The sequence below is a fragment of the Hyperolius riggenbachi genome, chromosome 1, assembly GCF_040937935.1.
Source record: "Hyperolius riggenbachi isolate aHypRig1 chromosome 1, aHypRig1.pri, whole genome shotgun sequence".
Lineage (NCBI taxonomy): Eukaryota > Metazoa > Chordata > Amphibia > Anura > Hyperoliidae > Hyperolius > Hyperolius riggenbachi.
Window position 1 is genome coordinate 460063028 of NC_090646.1, and position 27769 is coordinate 460090796.

At 40.8% G+C, this 27769-nt stretch overlaps 1 protein-coding gene across 5 annotated transcripts in view; it reads right to left on the reverse strand.

Annotated features, from left to right (window-relative positions):
* GRK3 (G protein-coupled receptor kinase 3) overlaps positions 1–27769 on the reverse strand; it is a 377292-nt gene that overhangs the window by 216097 nt on the left and 133426 nt on the right. For all 5 annotated transcript variants that reach the window (XM_068239010.1, XM_068239034.1, XM_068239019.1 and 2 more), the window contains exon 2: positions 23315–23391. In XM_068239010.1, coding sequence (XP_068095111.1) covers positions 23315–23391 — 77 coding nt within the window. The remainder of the gene's footprint in view (positions 1–23314; positions 23392–27769) is intronic.

Genomic DNA, 27769 nt, shown 5'->3' on the forward strand with positions numbered 1-27769 from the left:
GAAAACCGCAATATAAATGTTCTTTGTCTTGATGCGATTTAAAAAAAAAAAACAGAAACAGATTACTACTACTACTACAGAAGTACCCTGATTTTTGTCTTAGATATATCTCAGCAAATCAGGTCTATTTAATTATTATGCCCCTGCTTTTTTTTTTTTTACTATGATTACTCCATTCTATACAGGGAGAAGACCCTAATACCGACCCAATGTGTCCCACCTGGTAAGGTCTTAGAGGATGGTATGTCTGTGGTGGAGGCTGCACTACCCAAGGGTGATAGGAACTGAAGGTTGAAGCCTTCTTCCAGGACTCTGAATCTGTTATTCTGTTGGAAACTGGACTTTGTGTAACACTGATTACATACATATATTTGAGTGATATAGGAAGGCGAACCACATCGTCCAGTTCTGTAGACTTATTGCATTTGTTATTGTACTAATTTATTGTTTTATTATTCTTAACTGCTGTGCACACTTCTATTTTGCTAGAACTACTCTAAAGTAGCATGAGTATTATTTGAAGCCAACAAACATCAACATTACACACAAAAGCAATGTCCTCCTGTTGCAGCCAAATCATCAAGACACATTAGACAATTTCTCAATGTTAGATGCTGGTCTAGTTTTGTCTGAAAGAATATCATCAAAGTGACAGAATCAGCGGAAAAGCTGTATGGAAGAATGAAGATGAGCTCTAGTGCTTTACAGAGCATTTCAAATCAATTTCATAACTCTCAGCCCGCTAAAGGCCATCAATGCAGAGCTGTGTGCTCTTACTTAAAATGTATTTTACAGAGGATGGAGGATCAAAGCTAAAGATCTGCTTATTTGGGACAGAATATAGATCGGCACCCAATTACTTATATACTGCCAATCACAGCCATTACATACACCGCCATGCTTGTAATTACAACTACCCTGCTGATTTTAAATCTTTCCCTTGCTTTCCTCAGAATAAAAGATAACCTTAAGGCAGGATTAGAATTACTTTAACATTTTAGACAGTGGAAAGAGATCATGTTAAAGGACCACTATTGCGAAAATCGTAAAAAACAAAAAAAAAAAGTAAAATACATGTAAACATACAAATAAGTAGTATGATTATTCATGAGTATAATGAGCCATAAATTACTATGTTGCAGTCACCAACAGTAGGTAGTAAAAATCTGACAGAACCGACAGGTCCATCTCTTCATGGGGGATTCTCAGCAAGGTTTTTATTCTTTATGCAGACAGGATTTATACAGTGATGCTGGCCGGCCTCCAAGCTTGCTGTATAATTTTTGGGCAGTTGGACAGTGCAACTGCCATACACTAAGTGCTTTTGAAAATAAACAAATCCCTAAGAATCCTCCATGAGGACATGGGCTCGTCTAAAACCTGTCCGTTCTGCCAGATTTATGCTAACTACTGTAAGTGACAGCAACATGGGAGAAAAGTTTTACTCTGGAATAAATGTACTTTTTATTTGTAGGTGTTTACATGTATTTTAAATTTTACGATTTTCGCGATCGTGGTCCTTTAAACCCCACACTTCCCATATAAGAGAAGCAGCCGCAATAATGTTTACATCAGCCTACCTGCGCAGGTGCACTAGAAATAGCTGAGCTCAGTCGGGACCACTCTATTGCTCAGCGCAGGAAACAATGCACAGCGGTGCAGACGTGCCTGTGCAGTGGAGTGGACTTGATCGGGCTCAGCTATCTCCGCCGAAGCCTGACAGGGAGCTACTACTGCGCGAAGCTTTCAATATGTGGTAACAAGGGGTTTTTAGGGGAGCCAGCGCTGAATCCCTTCTGGTGAGGAGAAGAGGGGAAATCTCTTTAGGATCAAGGGGATTTCCCCTCCCGAGGTAAGTACCACATAGGGCAGTGATGGCTAACCATGGCACTCCAGCTGTGGTGGAACTACAAGTCCCATGAGGCATTGCATTACTCTGACAGCTCTAATGATAACTCAGGGAGGCAGAGGCATGATGGGATTTGTAGTTTTGTCATAGCTGTAGTGCCAATGTTAGCCATTACTGCCCTAGGGGCACTCTTTTTACCTTGAGGTACACTTTAAAGAGGCCCTGTAACAACACATAGTAGAATGTAATACGTTACATTATTCAGGATATTTCATTGTACTTGCTTTCAGAATAATCTCCTATGTCTATATTTAGCTGCATATTGCTATGTAACCCCACCGTCACAGTGATGTTTAGCCTACGCAATGATGTCATGAAGCCTTCTCTCCAGAAGCCCTCTGGGAGACCAGGTGTTGTTTCTTCTCACTTCGAGGACACCACAAACAAACTTTCCAAAGTGATGCACCTTGCCAGCAGTAAACATGAAGCTACTCATGATAAATTTAAGGGTGTAAATCAGGGTGAGGAAAGCTTTTACAGTGGGAAAAAACTGACCAAATTTATGAAGTAATATTGTAACAATTAAGCAATTTTACTTATTAAATTATCTTCAGTAAAGTTCCTCTTTAAAGCAGACCTACAGTTAGACTTTTAGCCCACCTACTTTAAGAAATAGCTTTCCATAATAAATGTAAACATGCACATTTTTACTACTCATATTTCAAATACAGCCCAGAAATGGCAGAAGTGAAAACAAAAGTTCTACGCAGACTTTCCTTAAATACTTTAAACATATTGTGTCCATTTTAGGACAAGCCTCAGACATCACCTCATTCCTCCTCTAAATCTTTTAACATTCATCTTCCAAAACCCTGTCACGATTCACACATCCACATATTCTTCCTCACTCCCATTCCCAAAGTAGGGGATTCTATCTCAGTGTGCAATTACATCAGCCATACTCTTCCCTCAAAACTATGAACACAGAGCTCTACAGAAGACGGTAACAGAAAAAAGGTCATATACGGTAAATTATATTTTTATAGGTTTTAAACAATATAGAATGTTCTGCAAACACAGGTGCTGCTAAGCCAAACTGTATGCACATAAGCACTTGTGTCAGTCCTTTCACTCTCCTAGCAATTTTCACAAGTTAGTAGATAATTAAAGGGCAACTGAAGTGAGAAGAATATGGAGGCTGCCATATTTATTTCCTTTTTAAACAACACCAGTTGCCTGGCAGTTCTGCTGATATCTTTGGCTTCAACAGTGCATGATTCACACATCTGAAACAAGCATGCAGCTAATCTGACAACATTAGAAACACCTGATCTGCTGCATGCTTGTTCAGGGTCTGCGACTAAAAGTATTAGAGGCAGACGATCAGTAGGGCTGCCAGGCAACTGTATTGCTTAAAAGTAAATAGATATGGCATCCTCTATATCCCTCTCAGTTCAGTTGTCCTTTAATTCATGCTCTCTATTCTGTGTACTCTGTAACCACTGAGACCCAATCAAAGCAGCTCTCGGTAATGATTGGCTAGCAATCGTGTCACAAGTCTGTGTTTACAAATACAGACTTGTCACAATACATTTGGATCTCTGTGCCTGCTAAAGGCATAACTCAAGTAATAAGAATGCAGTGAAGCATAATGGAATGTCACAGTAGTAACTATAACATCATACCTTTCAAAATGACATTGTTATTTATATTGTTCTTAAAACTATTTGTGAACATGTCATCTGCAATCACTGTCTTCTGTTACTGCACCTCTCTGCTAGGCTGGCTCAGTGGGCTTTTAGTGTAATTGGAGGTCTAGCAATCTGAAAGGTTTCATTACAATGAACGTTAAATAAAAATATATCCATTAAACAAAAAGGGAGATGAACTTCACAGTAAAAACTGCAAATAAATTATTATAAGCATGAAAGCTATGTTTATGGGTGAGTATTAAGAACCTTTTTTTGCTTCTTGTCAAAGGTTTTACCCATTTATGCATCTGAAATCAGGGCATCAATCTGTTCCTTAAACCTGTGGTTTCCCAAAGAAAAATCACCTCCGCATGGCAGGACCCTCTGAACGAGTGTGGCCATACTGCGCCAGCATGAATACAGCTGCATTTGCACAGTAGTATGGAGCTGCTCATGTACAGTCATGGCTATACTCAAACAGGCACAGTATATCCACACCATTTCAGGAAGGGGAGCACAGCCACAAGAACGTATCTGACAAGGTCTTGAGTTTGTGCATGGCCAAGGTGGGGTCAAGGATGAGACTGGAAGCCTCTGGACTATCCACAGGCTTTCCTCTACCTAGGTAAGTATCTAACTTTTTGGGGGAGAAACTACAGGTTTACTTTTACACTATATGTGGGACTATCAGTGAGCTGAGAGGTTATAAATAAACAGGAAGATTTATTGATAGTACTATCACTAAGGCCCATATGCAATTCACTTTTTTTCCTGAGTTTTCTCCTAGGAGATACTTTTGTATCTTCTATGTGGAATAACTTTCCAGCACTTTACAATACAGAAAAGTAATCTTTGTCTGTGCAATATGCATTGTAACTCTGCATTGTATGCATTTATTCCATAGGTGGATAGGAAAGTAGCTTTAGTGTGTGGTAACTCCTGTTATTCTTACTGCTTTGTAAGTTTCTTCCACCTCTAGTCATCCTTGCACAGAGACTATACCAACTTCAGCAAAAAGGGGAAAAAAATACTGTACAGGAATCTGGACTAGCGTTGATCTAATTTTGTCATGTAAAACATGTGGCACATGCATGCATTTTAAAACAGAACTAAAACTAGTAATGCAAATACACTATTATTGATCAGACCCCCGGTTTAAGTACACTTTTTCTCATGTCAATATACAGAACTCCCAATTAGCGCATGGTTGTCCCAAGTACAATTGTTATGTAACCTTCTAATCAACCCCAACAACTGAATAAATGATTGACCGCTATGATCATGTGACACAAACTGATTATGCCAGGGAAATGCACTTACATACGCAGAACAGAATGAAAGCATGGCAGGAAGACAATCAGAGCCCCCATCTGTACTGACGAACACTCTGCCTCTTTCACATGGACAGCTGAACTGAGCTCTTGATGCACAGTCCAGCCTCCAATCTGCCAACCAACCAGTGCCTTCCAACTGCAATCTAATGCACCCAAATGGCAGCAGTTGTAATCAAGTTTGTCTGAGTGTGGTTACTACAGCATTTCAAAGTGAATGAGTACTACTGCGCCCATGTCATTAGGTCCACATGAGCAGCTGATAAGACAGTGGATGCACTACTTGCCAGCCCTGCTAGAGGTCCTGAGTTTATAGCAATGTTGGTTTCTTTTTTTAATGAAAGAAAAAAAAAAAAACTTTGAAAATAACGATTAAAAAAAATCCCAATATGTAAAAGAGAAAAAAAATCCAATTTCTACTGAAAACCATGAGTAAGATGTCAACCTTCTTCACTTATAAAGTGTCAGTGCACTTGTCACTTGATGGGTTTAAATATAATGACTGCATTATTTATTTTACATCCTTTTTAAGACAGAAGCATGTCATACCCATTATATACAATATAAGCTGTTACACTGTACTTATACTTTTCTCACTTCCTGTACAGAGTTACATTTAACCTTTAAACTCATAATTATGCCCCAGTTCAAGTACTGATGACATCTGTAAACAATGTCTATGGATGTTGGAAATGCCAAATTTTTGCAATGACAGCAGACGCAATTAATAAAATACATAGAGTTGCATGGAGGAGTAAAAGGAAAGTCAGTAATAAAAGAATATTGCATTATTGATCAGATTCTCATTTTAACTCAATTTAGTTCAGTCCTAGTTGAGGCATGTGTTTTCTAATGCATATTGTGTGGGATTTATAACAATTTGCAATGTACAGTGCTTTGTGCATTGCATGTAAACCGTTTTGTATCATTATTTTTATATTTTTAATGTGAATTATAGCTATAGTGGCACCCAAAGGGTTATTTGGGCCCCGACAAAACACAGAGCACAAAATATGAAAGAAAAAAAAAAAAAAAAAAAACAGTGACATTCATCTGCCAGCAATAGATGGAAGCTGAATGGCATCTTAACCCTGAGCCAATGGTGGCTTGGAGTGGGAATAGTAGTGGGCTAATTTTAATCTTCACCCTGCACTCAAATTTATAGCACCCTTTTACATGTATACAGTCAGGGAAGAGCTAGAGGGGAGCACCAGCCAGTCTTCCTGCTCACCCTGCCACTTCCTGCCTGTACTCCACAGGAGAGAGCAGAGGGAGGAGGTGCAGAGGAAGAAACCCCCACTGAGCTGGCAGCTCTATAATTTATGCACAGATCTCTGGGTCATGTTACTGACTAAGGGAATTATATTGGAACAGCTGCATCAAATATGAATATTGTGTGTGTAATGGCATGGAATCCTATTAACCCTTACCAACAATGAACCAATGGGAGGGTGAACCAGGGCTTTAAGCACATTTAGTTATATGTTTATGATTCGTTTAAGCCAACATATGACTTAGTAACAGTGGCTGCATCATTTTATATGAATACAGTGTCTCTGCATGTGGCTAAATTATCAGGAAATGCAGTAAACAGGATGTCATACGGAAGAGGAGACAACTGGCTAATGTCAATTGATTTTGTTTGGGCACCAGCTACATTTCCTCATTAAGAAGCTATTATTAGGAAATGTTTAATTCTGAAACTACAGCAAGAGGTGCAGGAAAAAATGATGACTTGAAAGGCAGCCATCAAAGCTACCGTTTACTCATGTCGTATATACATGATTCCTCTTTCCCTTTTTAAATGGCTTATAAACATTAAAAGATATCCAAGTATATACAAAATGAAAAGCCACAAATGTTTTAACCATCTGTTTATCTGATAAAGCGATAGCTGGGAAGATTTGGAATAAAAAGTCTGGCGAGCGCTAGCTGGCTTATTTCCACATATTATTGAAGTTACCGTAATCTTCATTTTTAATGTTAAAAAAAAAAAAAATACACAGTGCAGGCCAGTGCTATAAAAAACCTTTTAGAATATTGTATTGTGTTTAGATTTCACTTTGCAGACAGTTATGATTTTTGTTATAAATTAGCAGGAAATGTGGATTTCTATCGTATGTGAGCATAGCAGCAGCGGTGTGGTTTGGTGCACAGCTGGCAGTGCTCGGAGCAGGGGATGATCTTGGAACATGCCAAAAACATGGCCTCTTCTCCCCTACTACACACAAGCAGAGATGGTCAATAACATGCAAATCCTTTCTTCTTGCATCCTAATTTCATGTAGGTTGTATTTGGATTAAAACTGGACCAATCATAGTACCTTCCTTTTAACTGTGATTGGTATAAGTTCAAGCTGCATACAATTTAGGCAAGACAACACACAGAATATTTATATCACACTTTTCTCCTTGCGGACTCAAAGCGCCAGAGCTGCAGCCACTTAAAGTGGATCCGAGATGAACTTTTACACATTGCATAATTGTGTTCCTTTCCTATTGTTTATAGGGCATTCCTCAAGCCAAATACTTTTTTGTTTTTGTTTTAATACTTTAATTCCCTATAAACTAACCAAGCCACGCCCACAGGTTTTCAGAGAGCCAAGGCTCTCTCAGACAGTAGCAAGGGCTCATGGGAGCTCAGTCTGGGCAGGAGGAGGGGGAGGTATTACTAGCCAGAGGTTTCAGAGGCAAAGAGGAGGAGGGAGGATGAGGGGGATTAGGTTTTTTTTTTTGCTCAAGATACAGATTAGCTTGCCTCTGTGTAATGTTTACAAACAACATGTCTGCTGTCATTGTATCACAGGAATAAATTATCATATTCTATTAAAGCTGTTCTAGATTTGCTGTGTAAACCATCTAAACTTTAGATAATATATATAGACAAGTTACTTGTTATAGTTAGTTTTTCATCTCAGATCCGCTTTAAGAAGCGCTCCACAAGCGACCAGGATCCTTAGGGAACCTTGCCCGAAGATTCCTTATTGTTCTATGTACTGTCTTCAGGCAGGATTCTAACCCTTGTCAAAGGGCTCAAATCCCACCTCAAAGGCAACAGAATTACCAGTACGCTATCCAGCTGACCAATCCTTCCTACACAACCCAAATCCAGTCATGCTAGCAAATTGGGGGACTGAACTTGGTTGGTCACATGATTGTCCTTTGAGCAGAGCAAAAGGGTTCCCACCCTTTCCCAGCACTAACCAGAAACATGTCTATCCGGACAATTCCACCATACTCCAGGCCTCAACCTCTACCCATGCAAAAACAATGGACAGAGGGTGATTGTTGCTTTTCGAGCGCTGTAATAACTGAGCAGGAGATTTGGGCGCAGCTGGCGCCACCATAGACAGCGCACTGTAAGTAACTTAGGCTCCTTCAGAAGACGGAGCTGAAATTGCTCTTAAAACACTATAATTCAGCCTCCAGCAATAGCTGGAAGCAGAATTATTTAATTCTCCACTATCCACGTGGACGAGGAATAGTATTTATGCCGCCTGGAACTTGTTCAGCAGCAGGATAAGCCATATACTGGCTATGTGCTGCGCCCAAGTCTCCCGGCGGCCAATTCATGTGTTCGTGTTGCTTTTACCCACCACCCCAAAAGCAACAGCAGAAATAGCAAATGGATCTTGTATCCACACCCTACTACTATTGACAACAGCAGAAGGGAAGAGGAATGGCAAAATGCACACTCCTATCCTAAAAGGTAATACGTAAGACCAGGTGACTGAGCTGATGCAGAAGTCGGCCTCCAGAAATCAGACAAGAGGCACCTGAAAGCTACTACAGGACTGTAAAAAATGTTAGTAGGGAGTATGGAGCTTTCTGTGGGATGTTTATCTAGTGAGGTTGCAAAGTGTTCTAAAATCAAGGCAATCCACCAGCAAAGAACAAAACATTTCCCTAATATTCTAATAAGTTCCACAGGCAAAAGATGGGATTAGCAGACAGAAGCTTCTAAAAAATGATCCAGTTAAATGAGCACTGTGTTAATTATTTAGTAATCAGCTAGCCTCCTGGTTGAAAAAATGTAGCAGGCTTGGAGGATATTTTGTTTATCACTAGAATCAATAATACAAAAATAATCTTTCCTTTAGACTAAATGCTTTGTGAATCATATGTTAAACCTCAAAGGGAACCCTTGCCAAGCCAAAGGGATATTTTTACTCAATTTACCTTGTAATTTAAGGCACAAAAGCAACTTTGTACAAGTGTTTCAGATGTGAAGATTTGAAGTACAATTGCCTAAGCATGTGCAGTAAGGGAGATGGTGTGGAGGCAAGAAACAGAGAGGGCGGCTGTGCACAGAGGGATGCAGCTATGAAAGTCCACTTCACACTAGTAATTGGTGGTGATAATTTGGCATCAATACATTTTAATGGAGCTGGGAACCATAGCAAGTAGTGACTTGGACTACTGCCCAATCGAAACATCTGGTTGCTATGATCAGTGACTAGTTGCCAGCAGCTCAGTTGCCTGAGCAACATGGCCATAATGCCGCTCCAATCCAAAACCTGAATAAGTTTCTTCCTACTTCAAAGCCAGGAAGGTTTCTGGGGTATAGTGTCAAGAGGGATGGAACAAAAGAAATAGACCACATGAGGAGGTGCAAGCAAGTTAAACAAAAATCTTAACACCGGCACCTATAAATGGGATTTCAGCATGGATTTCATAGTTGAGGAGGGCATGCATACGCAAGTGAAAGACTGAAACGAAAAACCTAAACAAACATTTTACAGGTGTAGCCAATCAGGGTGAATACGTACAAATGAAAGGCCTGCTGTGTTTCACATATTTGTTTGGTATTCAACTATCAGGCACTATATTTTCACTGCCTTTTTTCATCTTTTTCTATTGCTCCTCTTTCTATTCGTCTATTTTTCTCTTTCAGTTTCGCACTCTTTACTTTTCTAATGCGCGTCTTGTAGCAGAGCCGAGCCACCTTATAGCTAATGTCTCGTACATGTTCAATGTGCCAATTAAGGACCCTTCAGACTCTAAATAACTCTTGTCCTCTAGCTTAGTGACCTCCTCTCACTCCAGCATCCAGGCATTCTCAGGAGAATCACCTCTCCTTTGGAATGCTCTCCCAGAGCTTGTGTGTCATGATCCAACCTGGAAACCTTCATATGTGCTCTCAAAACACACCTGTTCAGACAGGCCTAGGCAGCATTTGATATTAACTGACTCACCAGCTAACCCCTGTGTCTCCATATCTAATGTCTCCAACCCACTACCCTATAGACTGTAAGATCACAATGGCAAGGACTTCTCCCTAGTGTTTCTTATCCTGCTGTAATTCATCATATATATGTAAAAATATTGGTGATAAACTATATAAGTATTGCTGGATGTCCTGATTGTACAGAGTTTTGAACGTTTCCTGTATCTATGCTGCCCACTATTTGTTTTGTACTATACACCGCGCTACGGAAGAGGATGGAATTTATAAATAAAAATGAATTATTAATCCAGTTTATAAAAAATATTCACAAAACCAAATAAAATCAGTCACATGGACTCTTCCATTAAAGTGGACTTGAACTCAGAACTCCTCTCTGCTCTAAAACATACACAACGGCATAATAACCTTTAAACAAAACAAAAAAACAAAACAAAAAAAAACCATGCATTTGTTACAGCTGATACAAATCCTAAAATAAATGTGCACAGTTTCTACTTCCTGATTCATGGAAGCAGACATATTGTTTATAGCCTGTACTTTCAAATGGGCTTATCTGCCATAGGCAGTCATGTGACACAGGTGAGGATCAAATTACAACTTGTGATTAGACACAAATGAGGGGGAATTAGACAGCCTAAACTCTCTAAATACACACAGGGTGCATTTCTCTGTTTTCCTTCTGTCCTGTGCAAGAGTCCGAGTCCACTTTAATGGGCTTATTCTTGCAAAAAGCCAACACAAATTCTCAATTCCCTCTTTGAAAAGAAAGGAAAGGAAAATATTTACATCTTGGAATGAACTTTACAAGAATTCAGTACGTTCATGGTAAACAGAGCTATGTAATGAGCACTATAATGCCTCATACAGCTCTGCAATGTGGTCAGAACTGATGTGCAACTAAACATACATCCCAAACACTACAGTGCATGGCTTGGTGGATGCCTAGCAAAAAAAAGGTCCTGCAAAGTCACTTCTTCACATGCAAGCACAAGCAAAGCAATATAAGATATTTGATATGTCCATATCCATCAGATAAAAATATTTGCAAGATGCAGATCAGTATCTGCGAAAGATCCGTTCCTGCAAAAAGATCTGTTCCTGCAAAATGCATTCATAGTCTATGATATCTGCAGATCTCATACACACCTTGTTTAATGGTCTATCATCTGCAGATCAGATCGACCAGGATGGATCTTCAGATCTGCAGATAATTGTACGATCTGCAGATGAATGTCCATTAAACAAGGCGTGTATGAGATCTGCAGATATCAGACTATGAATGCATTTTGCAGGAACAGATCTTTTGCAGATACTGATCTGTTGCATGTGTACAGCATCTTTGTGTACAGCATCTTGCAAAGATTTTTATCTGATGGGGAGTTCAGCTCAATAGAATAGACTGTAAAGGTATGGCTCTCATACTACATTGAAGGGGGTAAAATTGGTCTGTGATCTTTCATTTTCCAAAGACTTTTATCTGATGTGTGTACCCACCTTTAGTCCATAGTCTGCCACGCCTGAGCAAGATTACCAGGCAACAGATTCTGTGGTAGAATGTCAATGTGCTAAAGCATTAATGCAATTATGAAAATTACAACTGTAATGTCTTGTGTGCTTAAATACATTAATACATAAATAATTCACTGCTGCCTCAAAAACTAAAGCTTCAAAAGACTCCAGTTCCTTCTAAAAATTCTGTTTAACCCTTTCATAGCCATGCTGCAGAATTGGCTTCTGAACAGGAAATCTGAATTGATTGTCAAAGTGTTAGTGTACTTTTAGCGATGTGTGGTTAAAATAGCCCCTTGGTCAACAATTCAATACGTTTGTATTATTAGGCAGGCCATACACAGATTGGCTACGGCCAGATTTGCCAAGCCAATCGATCCCTAGAAAGTTGGAATGTGATTGGATAGTGATGGATTCCTATCCTACATGGCATGCATAGTCTCAAGAGATTTTCTCAGAAATCTACCAAGCATCAGAACTGCAAGCATTATACTTCAATTTGTGTGCTGCCATTAATCCTCCTGCCAGCACTCTCGCCACCTGATCACACAAAAATTTACCAACATGACTAATCAGATTTTTAATCAGTGAGCTGCAAAGAGTTGTTCAGATATGGTGTGGCAATAGGTCAAAGTGGATAAATCAGTTGGTTTTGAATGTAAAAATCAATAGTTGTATGGCCAGCTTTAATCTTAATTTGGGCATACACAAGTTCATTACGACCTGATATACCAAAACAATTGATCCCCATGCCACTGGAATTCGATTAGATACTGATACACTCCTTCCCTATACAGCATGTTCAGTCTCTATAGAGACCTCAGTAGAAATCCATCTAGCATTAATCGAACTGAAATAATTGTACTGCTCAATGCAATGCTCAATGCAATGCTCTCCACTCCCAGTTTCCCTTGAATACATTTTCCAATGTGTCCGATCGCTAAACTGTTTAGAATCAACAAAATTTAGGGCAATAGTTGAAAGGCAGATTTAATCAAAGTGACTGAAGTGGCCAGTTATCAGGTGGAGTGTTAGACCCCTTGTAAGTTACTGGCATGTACTGCCCAGTAAACAAAGTGAGGCCTGGAAACCACTAGAGTGTTTTGTTTTTTTTTAGCGTTTAGGGAGCGCTTTCAATCACTAGCAATTTCCCTAAACGCTCTGTCAATGTAAACGGATGGGACAGATTCCACTAGAGCGATTGCGACTAAGCAAATCGCAATTGCAGGACATGCAGCATTTTGGGAATGTTTCCATTCGAACGAATTGTATATGAGCAGGGAAAACATTCCCCAAAACGCTATCACAAATTGCTAGCGATAGCGCTTTGGCTTTCTAGTGGGTTCCAGGCGTGAGGCTCTGTTCCCATTTGAGCAGAGAACAGACATTTGTTTGTCTGTTCTCCGCTCATTGCTAAACGGACAGCCTCCTATTTCACACTTGTCAGCCTGTAATGGGTCCATGGGATCCATTGCAGTGAGCGGACCACACTTCTGTGCAGTCCATGATAATCCCAAGCAAGCGGGTGCATTCCCCCATAAAGCCTATGGTGGTAACGCATCTGTCCAGGCTACAGCCGGACCATCGAAGTGGACATTACATAGCTCGCTCCCGCTGACCAGGAGCAAGTGGGAACCAGGCGGTTACTGATGGTTATCTAGCTGCAGTCTGCCTGTTTATGATGATAACAGTTGGATAAATGTTCTTCTGCTGTAAATAAACATTGGCTTAGGAGTTTGTAAAATGCCCCTTTACAGATCTCTAAATCATCGCTACACCTACAATATTGCTCTGCCTTCTCCACTTGTAAAGTGTCCCATTAAACTACTTATCTTCCCTGTGCACATCCTTATCAGTACTTCAGCACATACTCTGCTGTAGAAGCAAAGGTCTGTTCACACATGCGACTTTGCTGATCATGTCAGGCAACTTTTCAGTGTGCGCACAGGTGTCGCCAGAGATCTGCAGACTGATCCCTGGCAATTGTGCATGCAGGATAATCGTGCACAATGTCTACTGTAAGCTACGGCCAAAGTTTACGCCGATGCAACAATTCTTCCCAAGGTTCACACTGTACATGAAATTGGACCACTGTCTGCAATAAAGACAAGCGAATAAATGGACATGTCATCCATAACACCTATCTTATGGATACAATCCGTTCAGACATGTCCATTTTTCCCTGTATCCACTGTCTCCACTGCAGAAGCAGAACACCTAGTCTCAGCCTGCTGGCTTTTCTGGACTCTGTGTGTGCCTAAAGCAGAGACAGCTTTTCAGAGAGTGTTTGTTTACATTCCAGTGTTGATACATTTGTGTTTAACAAGTAAAAAAAAGATACTGTTATCTCCAGTTTGGATGCGGATTTGAAGCTGAATAGCAGGACAAAGTGCTTTGTTTAACCATTTCAGTGATGTTCTGCTACAATTTTTTCCTGGGATAGTAGCTTTAGGGCTGTAAGGATTCTTTTAGAGCTAAGTAGAAATGCTGACTTTCAGACCACTAGCATTAAGAAAAAAACAGGAGAGACAAAAAAATATCCAGAAACCTGAGGTGGCTTGAAAATGCAGCAGTATTTGTATAAGAGAAGCAGAAAAAAAAACCTATTCTTTCTTTTAAAAAAAATGAGAGTACGGCAAGAGAAACAGTCGATGCATTAATAAAAATATCAAAATGACGTTGCTAAGTGCATGGCCTTTCCAATCCATGATAACATTCCTGAGTCTCTGTGCCAGAATGCAAACAGCAATCCTTGGCAAGCACAAAGAATTAATGTCACACCACTGAGTTAATACAGACCTCCAACATCTCTGACGGATTTAGATGGCTTCAAAGCTGGCCTTGCTTTAAAATCAGCCATGCCCTTTTCACAGACAGACAGGGTGGTGCTTTAAATAGCCAACCAACAGGAAATCATTCCCTTGCAAAATATTAAAGTACAATTACCGGCTGCCTGATAGCTATGACATTCTTTCTACGCTGGAAAGTCACAAAATGAATTACCCATGGAACAAAAGGAATGGAGAGCAGAGGTTAGGCAAAACACCAAGCGCATTAAGAGGGGAAAAAAATGTCACTGTAGCAGTTTTTAGCCCTTCGTACAAACCAGTCATCAAAACATGGTAAAGTGCGATCTCTAATAACCGATCTACCAACTACAACCTAAAATGCAGAAAAAAGATAAAAACGGGGGAATCGATGGCTAACATCTAGTGATGCTGCCTGATAATGGCTTGTGCAAAGTTCAGTTTCTGAGTGAGAGGTCCACCTTAATGCAAAGTGAAATAATTTTGATATTATACCATGCCAATTAAAAAAGCCAAGGCAATAATACAAGGCTAACCATGTAAAATTAACCTAAATTGGATACCACAGGTAGATTTTTCCAATCAATAAATTAGATCTACGACAAAATAAATATCACATTTGTGTGGGTCTTAGGCCCAGTGCACACCAAAACCGCTAGCAGATCGTCAAAACGCTAGCGGTTTTGGGAGCAGAGAGACGATATTTGGCCAGGCGCACACCGAGCGGATTTTGTATGCGATCCGCAAGCCGCATCAGCCAGTGAAAACGCTTGGCTATTGTATTTCAATGTGTGGTGCACACCGGCGGTTTGAGGTTTTAGCAAAAAACCTCAAACCATCGGTGTGCACTAGCCCATTGAAATACATTAGCCAAGCGGATTTGCAGGCGGATGCGGCCGGCGGATCACATCCAAATCCGCTCAGTGTGCCCCAGGCCTTACTGACATTTAGACATTATTATGGGAATTATTATTTATATTTGCAAAAACACAGTGGAAAACCACTCAATTTATTCCAGCGTCTCAGACATGCTTGTGAAAGACTAGTAAAGTACGGTAAGTAAACTCCCTGTTCAGTAAAAATTCCATATTTGCTACTGCAATTTATCTTATGCGATAAATTAATTTTTTTTGCGTTTTCACTGGTCAGTTGCATAACGCATAATGTGTGTGAACTGCGAAGGAGACTGAGCATTGACTTTAATACAAAGCCTGCACGCAGCCAGTTAGAATTACGTGATCCGTTACTGTGAAAAGGCCCATAGAATTGCATGGGAAGGGAGTTAACATGCAGCATTATTATGCAACGCAACTGTCCAATGTGAACAGGGCCTAAGACACATGCAGTAATAGTTTATACATTTTTTTGAAAAATTGCATGACCACACATATTTTTACCTCGCGCAGTATTTCATTTGTTTTTTCAAGGAATCATGTGGTATTATTACATTCAGTATTTAAGGGATTGTTGCAGTGCAGGGAAAACTGGTAAAAGATGTGATACAAATAGCATTTTTATTATACTGACAAGCAAGGTGCAAGTCCAAGCTGCATAAAATGAACATAAAATATGTATCCGCTCAAAACCATTAAAGAGGGATTGTCAGCCACAAAATCAAATTCCATTTAAACACTGCACTGTGTTTATAATGCTGCCAGGAATCTCACGCTGTTTTACAAACACTCCAATCTATTCAGAAATGTCTCTGCTGTTATTATCTTATCTCAGTCAGCCAGGCTTTATTCTCTCACCATCGCCGACCAGAGGAAGAAAGGGAAGCTTGTCATCTCCCCTCCCACATTCCTGGTCCTCCTTGATTGGCCCTAAACATAAAGCCAGGGCAACAATGGAATGGTTTAAAACAAAACCTATCCATGTGTTAGAATGGCCCAGTCAAAGTCCAGATCTAAATCCAATCGAGAATCTGTGGCAAGATCTGAAAACTGCTGTTCACAAACGCTGTCCATCTAATCTGACTGAGCTGGAGCTGTTTTGCAAAGGAGAATGGACAAGGATTTCAGTCTCTAGATGTGCAAAGCTGGTAGAGACATACCCTAAAAGACTGGCAGCAGTAATTGCAGAAAAAGGTGGTTCTACAAAGTATTGACTCTGAATAATTACGCACACCTCAATTTGTAGTTACTTATTTGTAAAAAATGTTTGGAATCATGTATGATTTTCATTCCACCACTCACGTGTACACCACTTTGTATTGGCCTTTCACGTGGAATTCCAATAACATTTATTCATATTTGTGGCAGTAATATGACAAAATGTGGAAAACTTCAAGGGGGCCGAATACTTTTGCAAACCACTGTATCTGTTATGTAAGTATATCAAGTATTTATCTACTTATATATGTGTTTGTTTTTTCCTGGCATAGTATGTCTGCCCTGCTGCTTTAATATCTTATTAACCATTTATAATTACTACATAATGATATTGTGAAATTAGTGAAATATGTTTTCATATTAACGTTCTTATCTTCCTGAATAGTTTAATTAGTGCTCACCTTTTCTCGGTTTTGTTTCCCCCTTAGTGCTCCCCCCTCTCTCATATAGTTCCCTGATGTTTAGTGGTCCTCTCTCTCTCCTTTATACAGTTTCAGGGTGTCTAGTGGCCCCCTCCCCATACAGTTCCCTGGTGTCTAGTGACCCTCCGAGGCACCCTGCCATACAGTTTCCTGGCGTCTAGTGACACCCTCCTTATCCTAGACTCCCTGGTGTCTATTTTTCCCTCCTCCCTCCCCATATGACTTCCCTGGTGATCTAGTGCTTCACCTCCAATATAGCTCTCCTGGTGGTCTAAAGAGGGCCAAACATAATGCAAAGTGGGGAAAGCACTTGCAGGCTAAACCTGATGGCTTTGTAGGCCACATATGGCCTGCAAACCAGAGTTTGACACGTGTGCTCTAATAATCTATCTTTTCTTTCTCTCTTCTTGTGGAGCTGAAGGTACAACTGTCAGACTTGCTATATTGTACATTATTAACAGACAAAGACAACTAAAGAGTGAGTGGACGGAGGGTAAATCTCTGTATGCAGCTGAATAACACAAAATGTAGAATAATAAAGCACAGTCACTGGTAGGACTGCGAAAATTACCTTCTGTCTTCAGTCTATCTAAGTAAACAGAAGCTCGGTGAAAGCCTACAGCCAGTGCTAAGCTGCACTCTTATCGCTAGGAGGGATCACACCAGCTGGCACCATCGACTACAAGGGGATCACGACAAGTTAATTATTAACCAAAGAAAACAACAACTGGAAAATGGCATCCAAATTGCGCACTGAGGTATGACAGGTTTCCGTGGAGAGCAATATTTAACATTCACACTGCAGTAGGCCGCTGAGTTAAAGAATGACTGCACAGTCTTTTTTTGTAACTGTAAAAAAAAGGAGAAAAAAGCCACTATGGGGACCTACAATAATTACAGGTTTGGTGTCGGAACTGTGAGCACAGAAAGCCCTGTGTATGAGAAAGGCACGAGTACACCACTCTCACTGCTCCATTGTATTATATAGAGACTTACAGGGTTTTTTTCCTAGAGCTGTACAGAGGATATAAATATTATACTACAGGACATTCCTCTAAGGAAAGTGAACCACAAAACACAGATTGAGCAGAGCAGAGATAAAGAAAACTCATGAGAGATGGTAAACAGTTGTATTTCTTGCACAAAGGAATTGTTTCATGGACATGTCCGTGGCACCACTGCATAGCTGTATTACTGCACATCAACCACAAATGGTTATTAAAAAGATCTGCAATGCAACCGACATACAGGACAACTGTCATAAACCGGAAGCAGATTAAAGCACACACAAAAGCTGAATTAGACAACAGCGAGGTCTAGTCTTAGGTGCCCATACATCACTCAATTTGCAGCATCAATCTCCAGCAGATTCAAGGATAATAATCAAATTTGCTACAGATCGATGCCACCTGATTGTAGTTTTGATTAATTTCCATCCAAAATCGTTTGAAATACTGAATGCTGGAAAATTCTTGCTCAAAAGGGCTCAGTTAGGTGCACGACAGTAGTGACAACCGATTTCCAGATTACCCTCCCTCGGCCAGTCTTACCCCAATGTAAAATGTGTAGTCCCTGGGTTGTGCAGAGTGTTGCAGGCTTAACTGCCTTTTCAAACTATACAACGCTGCCCTCCTCCACTGGCTGTGGGTCTGCCAATAGCTGCGAAGGTGACCAAAATCCACTCTGATCAACATGTATTTTCACTTTTATCTACTATTAATAGTGAAAAGGCTTACCTGCCCACCAGTGCTGCTCCTCCTGTGTCCTGCCTCTTTCTCCATTGCCATGGGGGTGCCTGTACCCTGTGACCCCGCCACACGTACTTAAAGGGAACCTTAACTGAACGGGGGGTAAAGAGTTTTACTTACCTGGGGCTATTACCAGCCCCCTGCAGCAGTCCTGTGCCCTCGGCGCCGCTCTGGAATCCTCTGGTCCCCCGCTGTCACTTAGTTTCGTTTTTGACGACTCACCAGTCGCTGGCCGCCATGCGTATTATTGGACGCATTCACCAATGCAATTAGCGCTATTGCGGACCGCAACGCGTACAAAAATACGCGTTGCCGCATTCCGCACGCGTAGATATGTGTCAACGCGTATTTTTGTATGCGTTGCGGTCCGCAATAGCGCTAATTGCATTGGTGAATGCGTCCAATAATACGCATGGCGGCCGGCGACTGGTGAGTCGTCAAAAACGAAACTAAGTGACAGCGGGGGACCAGAGGATTCCAGAGCGGCGCCGAGGGCACAAGACTGCTGCAGGGGGCTGGTAATAGCCCCAGGTAAGTAAAACTCTTTACCCCCCGTTCAGTTAAGGTTCCCTTTAACATCAGTACATGCAGAGGGGTGTCATGGGATGCGTCCCCGGCAGAAATGGAGAAAGAGGCAGGACACAGGAGGAGCAGCGCCGGCACACAGATGACTGCAGAGCCCAGGGGTTTACAAAAATGGCAGCGATTCCAGGGGTCCAGCAGGCGGAGGCTGCTCCACAGATCTCCATTACTTCTGCTCCTGCTGAAATCTATTGGAAATCTGCATGGTAACAATAGATCACGCTCTGTTAAGATTCAGAAGATGAATAGATCTGTTGCCCCATCTGCCAATGTATAGCCACCTTTATATTTGTATAGTCAAATGGTATCTTGATCTAGATAGCAGAAATCTGCCTGTGGGTTAAACATGTCCACCTGAATATGATTACCTGGGTTGTGTAAATGCATAAGATTGAAGCCTTGTACACATGGATGAGGCATTTTGCGCAGCGTGGATAAGGGCCTGATCCCTCAGTCGACATTGCAGGGCTGAGGCTGTACAGAAACGTCACTAGCCGCTAGAAGTATTCTGTTGCTATGCTGGGAGGCAAAGGACAAAGGGCCAACGGCGCGGCAAGCAACTTTGAGTGGCAGGAGGGGTGAGAGGGGAGAACAATGCTCTTGGCCAGCACTCAGCAGAATTGATCCGCCAGGTTGATTGCAGGCAGAGGTGTCATCATGGGCTGCTGTACACATGATAGTTTCTGAGCAGAGGTGGTCGTTGTCATCAACTAGCATGTGCAGGATGCAAGAAAAAAAAGCCTCATGTATGTCATTTTTGTCTAGAGGTATAATATAAAAACTAAATCGGTAACAAAGGATATGAGAAACTATAAATGGCATGTGCAAAATATGGAATACATGGGCACCAAAAAATGCAGCCATTCAAATCTCAATTGCATTTAAGAGTGCCAAGTATGGAAAATCACGATAATGAGGCTCTGCTGTCTGTGCTGTGAGTTTCTACGCAGTCTTCTGCCACCTATAAAGCCTGAGCTTATCACCTTACCAACAACATTCCTCTAACATCTAAGCCAAGCACGTTCATACTTGTTTCTGAATCGTTGCTTATTTATCAAACGTAGGACATTTTGTTTTCCCAACAGGCTAAATGAAATGTATGGCTTTTCTCAAGCTGCCTAGAGCGCGGTCAGCATGATCCAGATATTGCACAAATAAATCGATAAGATGGATTACTTCAATAAAACCAGCTGATTAACTCTGGATCTTCTTTTCCGGGCGCTCACAGTAAAAAAAAAAAAAAACACACAGAAGTCTATGATTAATTTTAGTTCCATGGCATTACTGGGACACCATCCAAATGTAATAAGCAACAAGCCTATTCTTGTCCAAATTTTCCCTGGAATCTCTCTGAAAGAGCATAAAGTTTATAAATCCAGGAAAAACAAATGTATGAATGTGCTGAAATTAAAAAGACAGAAGCATAATAAAAACTGGTTGTGCCAAGAATAAAACTTTCTGTTTCTCACTACCAAAGAATATGATGCCACATCTTTAAAGCAAACCCGTAGGAAAAAAGTGCCCATTAGGCTTCCCCTGTTCCCCTCCGCAAAACCATCTACAAGAGCTTGTTGATGGCTCGCACATGCACAGTAGCAAGGACTCAAATGATTTTTGGCGGAAAAAGTGAATACTTAACAAGGTGAGTAGTAGAACCAGAAAGCTTTCTGGTTCTACAATTGGTGGTCCTGCCTGGTGCGGTGGTGGACTGACCGTTATACACTTCAGATGACAAGAGGGGAGTGCGGCCAGGAATTCCTGATTTACTGTTGTTTACTTTACTGTCGTTGTCCGCATGCAGATTCTGATGGGAAGAATTCAGAACAAGGACTAGGGTTCGGAATTCAAAGAACCCAAAACTGTCAACATAACTTACAAATACAACACAACTTAATTTCTACTTGCTTTCTAAATGTAGCCAAACAGTTTCATTTAATGACCTCAGTAGATCTAACGGATAACCTTCCGATCAATTTCAGACAATTTATTGATCAAAAGGTTGCTTGCATTAGTGAATACTGCGGCTGTCGAGCACACAAAAGGAAAACAAGAGGGGATTGACCTGTGCATAGCATCAAGTATAATGCAGGCATCAGTTTAAGGCAGGAGTCACACTTAGCTTTCAGTTTTCTGTGCGCATTTTTCTGCATGCAGACCATGTTCCTTTGTATGCAGAAAAATGCATGAGTTTTTCAAAGCAGATAATGTAATTCATAGTAAAAATGCACAAAATGTGCAGAATTGTTCTGCAGGATTTTTTTTCTGCACACGAAAAACAGGTGTAACCTAGCCCACTGATAAACTTGAGTTCCAAGTTCAAATGTGTTTTTCTGTGCAGAAAATTCGCACGACAAGCAGACAAGTGTGAACCCAGCCTAAGCAATTCTGAGTTGAACTTCAGCTGAAATCTGACTGATATTGAGCAATATTAGCCAGACTGGGTAGTTATCCAAACATGTATGGTTAGCTGAATTCATATCAACTCTGCTTGAGGTTATCCAAGATGCTGTAACGTTAGCTCAGTAAAAAAATGTGCTTCATGACCTACAAGTAATCAATGAAACAGGTTTCTTGTTTTAATTTCCCTAGAGAATTAAACATTGAGCTTTATTGATAGCTCTAGTTTGCTTTAGTAGCTGAAAACATGATACAAGTTCCAATGTCCAAGCTGTAGACTTTCACATTACAAAAATGTTGGGCCTAGTCCAGTGAACCTACCCATATCTTTCTAGCATGTAGGCCAAAGCCAAAACATCTGAAAGCACTCTATACAAACACAAGCCATCCATATGAATGTACCCAGAACCTCCTTTATTTGTAAAAAGGGTAGAACAGAGGCCAGTACTTGGGAAACCAGCTAACTAACTGTTAACAAACTTATCACAAACCTGGCCAACAGAAACTGAGCTTATGTAGGATATAAAAATACATGATTATTATTATTATTTAGTATTTATATAGCGTCGACATCTTACGCAGCGCTGTACAGTGTATATATATTGTCACGAACTGTCCCTCAAAGGAGCTCACAATCTAATCCCTACTATTATCATATGTCTATGTATGTATTGTGTAGTGCCTGTATAGTAGTCTAGGGCCAATTTAGGGGTGAGCCAATTAACTTATCAGTATGTTTTTGGGATGTGGGAGGAAACCGGAGTACCCAGAGGAAACCCACGCAAACACGGGGAGAACATACAAACTCCTTGCAGATGGTGCCTTGGCTGGGATTCGAACCGGGGACCCAGCGATGCAAGGCGAGAGCGCTAACCACTACGCCACCGTGCTGACCATTATCGGAGATAAGCTTCAGTGAGCACTAAGTGTCAACATCATCAGTAATCTCAGAGATATAAGCTAATTAAGTCAAGTAAAAATGAAAGTAAAATGAGTCAAAATACTTGAGCAGCCCCTACTGGTTAATAAAGATACCTATCATATTTAAACTACTGAAAAGGAACCCTGAGCAGTAGAAGGGATGGGGCCAAGCTCATGTTTTACAGAAAAAAAAGGAAACCTGCATGTCAATTTAGCTGCCTATACCTGTGGAGAATGCCACTGTGAGGGCTACTTCTCTTTTGGAGAGAACAGCTTCTACTGGGTGGAACATACCGCAATTACTATATATATATATATATATATATATATATATATATATATATATATATATATATATATATATAAGATCATCATATGTTTATGTAAAACACAGTTCTACCCTGTTCAGTGTAAATATAAAGAACCTCTCAACTTGCAAATTAAATACAAATAATAATGGGATCACTTCCAAAGTGCATATCGGTGACATGGGTAGTTCTGCCTGAAGGCTGCCATTACATGTTGTACCCATAGTGCCGCTGTAATGCACTTGTTCCTATGTCTATGGCTAATTTCGCACTTCTAGCTTGGGTCAGCTTGGGCAGCTGGAACTTTAATTTGTTCTGTGATGTGACATGAAGGTTAGTTTTGGCATCATGACAATTTAACAAGAGTTTTCCATTTAATGCACTGCAACTCATCAGTAAAATCTGTCAACAGCAGAGGCTGTCCCAATGGGAAAGACTTGACATAGCTCACCTATTTTCTGGTGGAAAATCTTGTCAAAGGTCAATTCTCCTCTTTCTTCAAGGTACTTCTGCATCACACTCCGAATACTGAAAGCAAAGAAAACCGGAATTAGCATACATGTAAAGCAAAAATATCTAAATCTAGCTACAGTTCTATATCTGAGTAGAATTCTGATATCTGTAGTTTGTGCTCCAGGCTTAGATGTGTGCCAGTGGTGTAGCAATAGAGAATGCAGAGGGTGCAAGCACACCGTGGCCCTAGGGCCAGAGGGGTACCATAAGGGCCCTCCTTCATCCATATTACTAGCATTTGCATTTGTGCTATGCTGTTAATAAATACAATACCTAAATACACCTCTCTGACACTGCAGCTGTCCTTGGTAGGTTTTGGGCTCCTTATCAATAGACTGCTTTGGGCCCCATGTAAAACTCACACTGGGGCCCAAAGCTCCTTACACCACTAGTGTGTACATTTCGCTTTAAAGAATTACATTGTCATCTGACAGGGATTTCGCAGAATTTAAAATTCCAACTCTTGCATTGAAATTTGGCATTTTCAAGTTAAAAATCTGCAAAAAAAAAAAAAAAAAAAATTCCGTACAACTTTGGCGTTTTTGGTTAGAAGTGTCCCACGTATCCCTTGAGCATGCTCAGTAGATATTCGTGGCTCTAATGTTCACATAATTAGTGAAAAAGGACTACTGAGCATGCTCAAAAGAGATGAATACAAAAGTTCTGGGCGAAATTTTGAAGCAAAAATTGTAACACATCGTGAGCATATTTGTGAACATTGAATCCACAAAATTCGGAAATCTGTAACATTTTGGCAGATTTGGAACTCGGCTCTAATGACTATCTGCAAGCTGACTTTGTAGCTGTAACAATACCACATAACTTAGCACAACACACAACATTTAGTAAAGAATCTGAGCATCCTAAATGTATTCTTCAGGGCTGGACATTGATTTAATCTTGGGTAGTCACAGAAAGCAAACACTTATTAGGCAACACACAAAGTCTAAAAGAAGAATCAATGTAATAATATAATAGGAGAGATATACATAATAGGAGACAATTTTGGGTACTTTTTAATAACACATGCTGTCTGTTTCTTTATCTTTGTAAGCTTTCAATGAATCATGATTAAGATTTCAATGAAAACGAGCTTCATAACACACAAGTAGGGAGGGAGTCTGTCCGTGCAAACATTATTATGATTATTATTTAACATTTATGAGGGCATTTTGATCACTGATGCACTAAGGCAAGAACAGAGGCAGAGACGCCTTGCCTGCTGAAAGCACATATACTGTAAGTTGCTCCTATGAATTGCCTGAGGAAGCAGGTGAAATGCCTGCTAAACACGTTGCACTATTTGTAGTGTATACAATAAAGTTTTTTCCTGATACAATTTGAGTCTTCTTTGGGGAGCTAAGTCCACCACTACCTCCCATTTTTAAACAGTTTTTAGTGTATTTTATAATTCCTGGTGGCCCTGTTTCATTGTATGAGCTTAAAGGACAACTGTAGCGAGACGTCTGTGGAGGCTACCATATTTATTTCATTTTAAGCAGTACTAGTTGCCTGGCTATCCTGCTGATCCTCTGCCTCCTAATTCTATTAGCCATAGACCTTGAATAAGCATATCCAGATCAGGTGTTTTTGGCAATATTGTTAGATCTGACAAGATTACCTGCATGTTTCTTTCTGGTGTTATTCAGACACTACTGCAGCCAAATAGATCAGCAGGGCTTCTAGGCAACTGGTATGGTTTAAAAAGAAATAAATATGGCAGCCTCCACATACCTCTCGGTACAGTTGTCCTTTAAGACAAGAACAGAGCCCTGTTCACACTACAAAAAGTAGAGCAATGCCATGAGATCTATGCCAAAACTAATGTAGTTGTAAGCTATATTAAACACAGTAACAGTACAGCAAGGTCCACAGCCCAAATACAGTTCCCACAGCAATAAACAGCATTGTCCACATTTCAGCACTGTTTTTTTACAAGCATTTGCTAATTTGTAAAATATTTAAAATACAGGAAAACACCTGTGGCAACATAAAAAGGAGCATTTGCAGATGCATGGGTACAAGCAGGGCCGATTCCTTTTTTGCTATGCAAAACTAGGTTTTTGAAAAAAAAATACATTTCAATCCTTTGTGTTTTATTAAGTGTATACAAAAATGCCTAAACTGGTGCTTTATGTGAATACTAGTAAGATGATGGGGGCTATTGTACTGACAGAGACATCCTCGGTTGGGGAAAGTTTAAAACGGAAATCTCCTTTAAAGGGACACTTAAGTCAAACAAAAAAAATGAGTTTTACTCACCTGGGGCTTCCAATAGCCCCCTGCAGCTGTCCGGTGCCCTCGCCGTCTCCCGCCGATCCTCCTGGCCCCGCCGGCAGCCACTTCCTGTTTCGGTGACAGGAGCTGACAGGCTGGGAACGCGAGTGATTCTTCGCGTTCCTGGCCAAAATAGCGTCATCTATGCTGCTATAGCATATATCATATACCATATAGCAGCATAGATGGCGCTATTGTGGCCAGGAACGCGAAGAATCACTCGCGTCCCCAGCCTGTCAGCTCCTGTCACCGAAACAGGAAGTGGCTGCCGGCGGGGCCAGGAGGATCGGAGGGAGACGGCGAGGGCACCGGACAGCTGCAGCGGGCTATTGGAAGCCCTAGGTGAGTAAAACGCATTTTTTTTGTTTGACTTAAGTGTCCCTTTAACTATAGTTTTATGGTGATGTTAAGTAGTTTTATGTTTTTGAAAGGACAGCCTTAAAATCTATGCGTAGGTGGCTTGTCAGCAGAAACATTTTAAGCTGTAGACGTTATTTCCTTACACACAAAACTTCCTCTTTTGAGCTGAAACTAAAATACTAATTCATGTCCAAAAATCACTCAAACCTTCCTCCTATCAAAAACTGCTCTGGACGACATCACAGCAAGGCTGGAGCTTTTGGTGCGTGCCATCATTACTATTAAGAAAGCAAACTTGTGTTTTTCTTAACATCTTAGTAAGGGGGCTTTTTGGACCATTGTAGTCCCTTACACACTCCAATGAGTTCTGGGTCACCATGAGCTTGCTGGTTAGTCTGTACATTACTATAAATTATATATTGTAATATACTAGAGCTTAGGCCTGTTCAAATAAAGGGCGCTAGGCCTTGGCTGCTACGCTCTGCACAACTCCCTCCCTCCCAGTTTGCAAGCAGAAGAGCACAGGGCGGTTTTCCGTTTTAGCGATTGGGAAAGGGAAGCAAAGCTTCTCCAAACCAACTGCAGTGCCTGCAATGAATGGACATGACTCCGATCAGGGACATTATGTATATATATTTATATATACATACATACAGTGGCTTGCAAAAGTATTCGGCTACTTGAAGTTTTCCACATTTTGTCATATTACTGCCACAAACATGAATCATTTTTATTGGAATTCTACGTGAAAGACCAATACAAAGTAGTATACATGTGAGAAATGGAACGAAAATCATACATGATTCCAAACATTTTTTACAAATAAATAACTGTAAAGTGGGATGTGTGTAATTATTCAGCCCCCTGAGTCAATACTTTGTAGAACCACCTTTTGCTGCAATTACAGCTGCCAGTCTTTTAGGGTATGTCTCTACCAGCTTTGCACTTCTAGACACTGAAATCCTTGCCCATTCTTCTTTGCAAAACAACTCCAGCTCAGTCAGATTAGATGGACAGCGTTTGTGAACAGCAGTTTTCAGATCTTGCCACAGATTTTTTCGATTAGATTTAGATCTGGACTTTGACTGGGCCGTTCTAACACATGGATATGTTTTGTTTTAAACCATTCCATTGTTGCCCGGGCTTTATGTTTATGGTCGTTGTCCTGCTGTAAGGTGAACCTCTGCCCCAGTCTCAAGTCTTTTGCAGACTCCAAGAGGTTTTCTTCCAAGATTGCCCTGTATTTGGCTCCATCCATCTTCCCATCAACTCTGACCAGCTTCCATGTCCCTGCTGAAGAGATGCACCCCCAGAACATGATACTGCCACCACCATATTTGACCGTGGGGATGGTGTGTTCAGAGTGATGTACAGTGTTAGTTTTCCACCACACATAGTGTTGCATTTCGGCCAAAAAGTTCAGTTTTGGTCTCATCTGACCAGAGCACCTTCTTCCACATGTTTGCTGTGTCCCCCACATGGCTTGTGGCAAACTGCAAACAGGACTTCTTATGCTTTTCTGTTAATGTCTTTCTTCTTGCCACTCTTCCATAAAGGCCAATTTTGTGCAGTGCATGACTAATAGTTGTCCTATGGACAGATTCCCCCACCTGAGCTGTAGATCTCTGCAGCTCGTCCAGAGTCACCATGGGCCTCTTGACTGCATTTCTGATCACGCTCTCCTTGTTCGGCCTGTGAGTTTAGGTGGACGGCCTTGTCTTGGTAGGTTTACAGTTGTGCCATACTTCTTCCATTT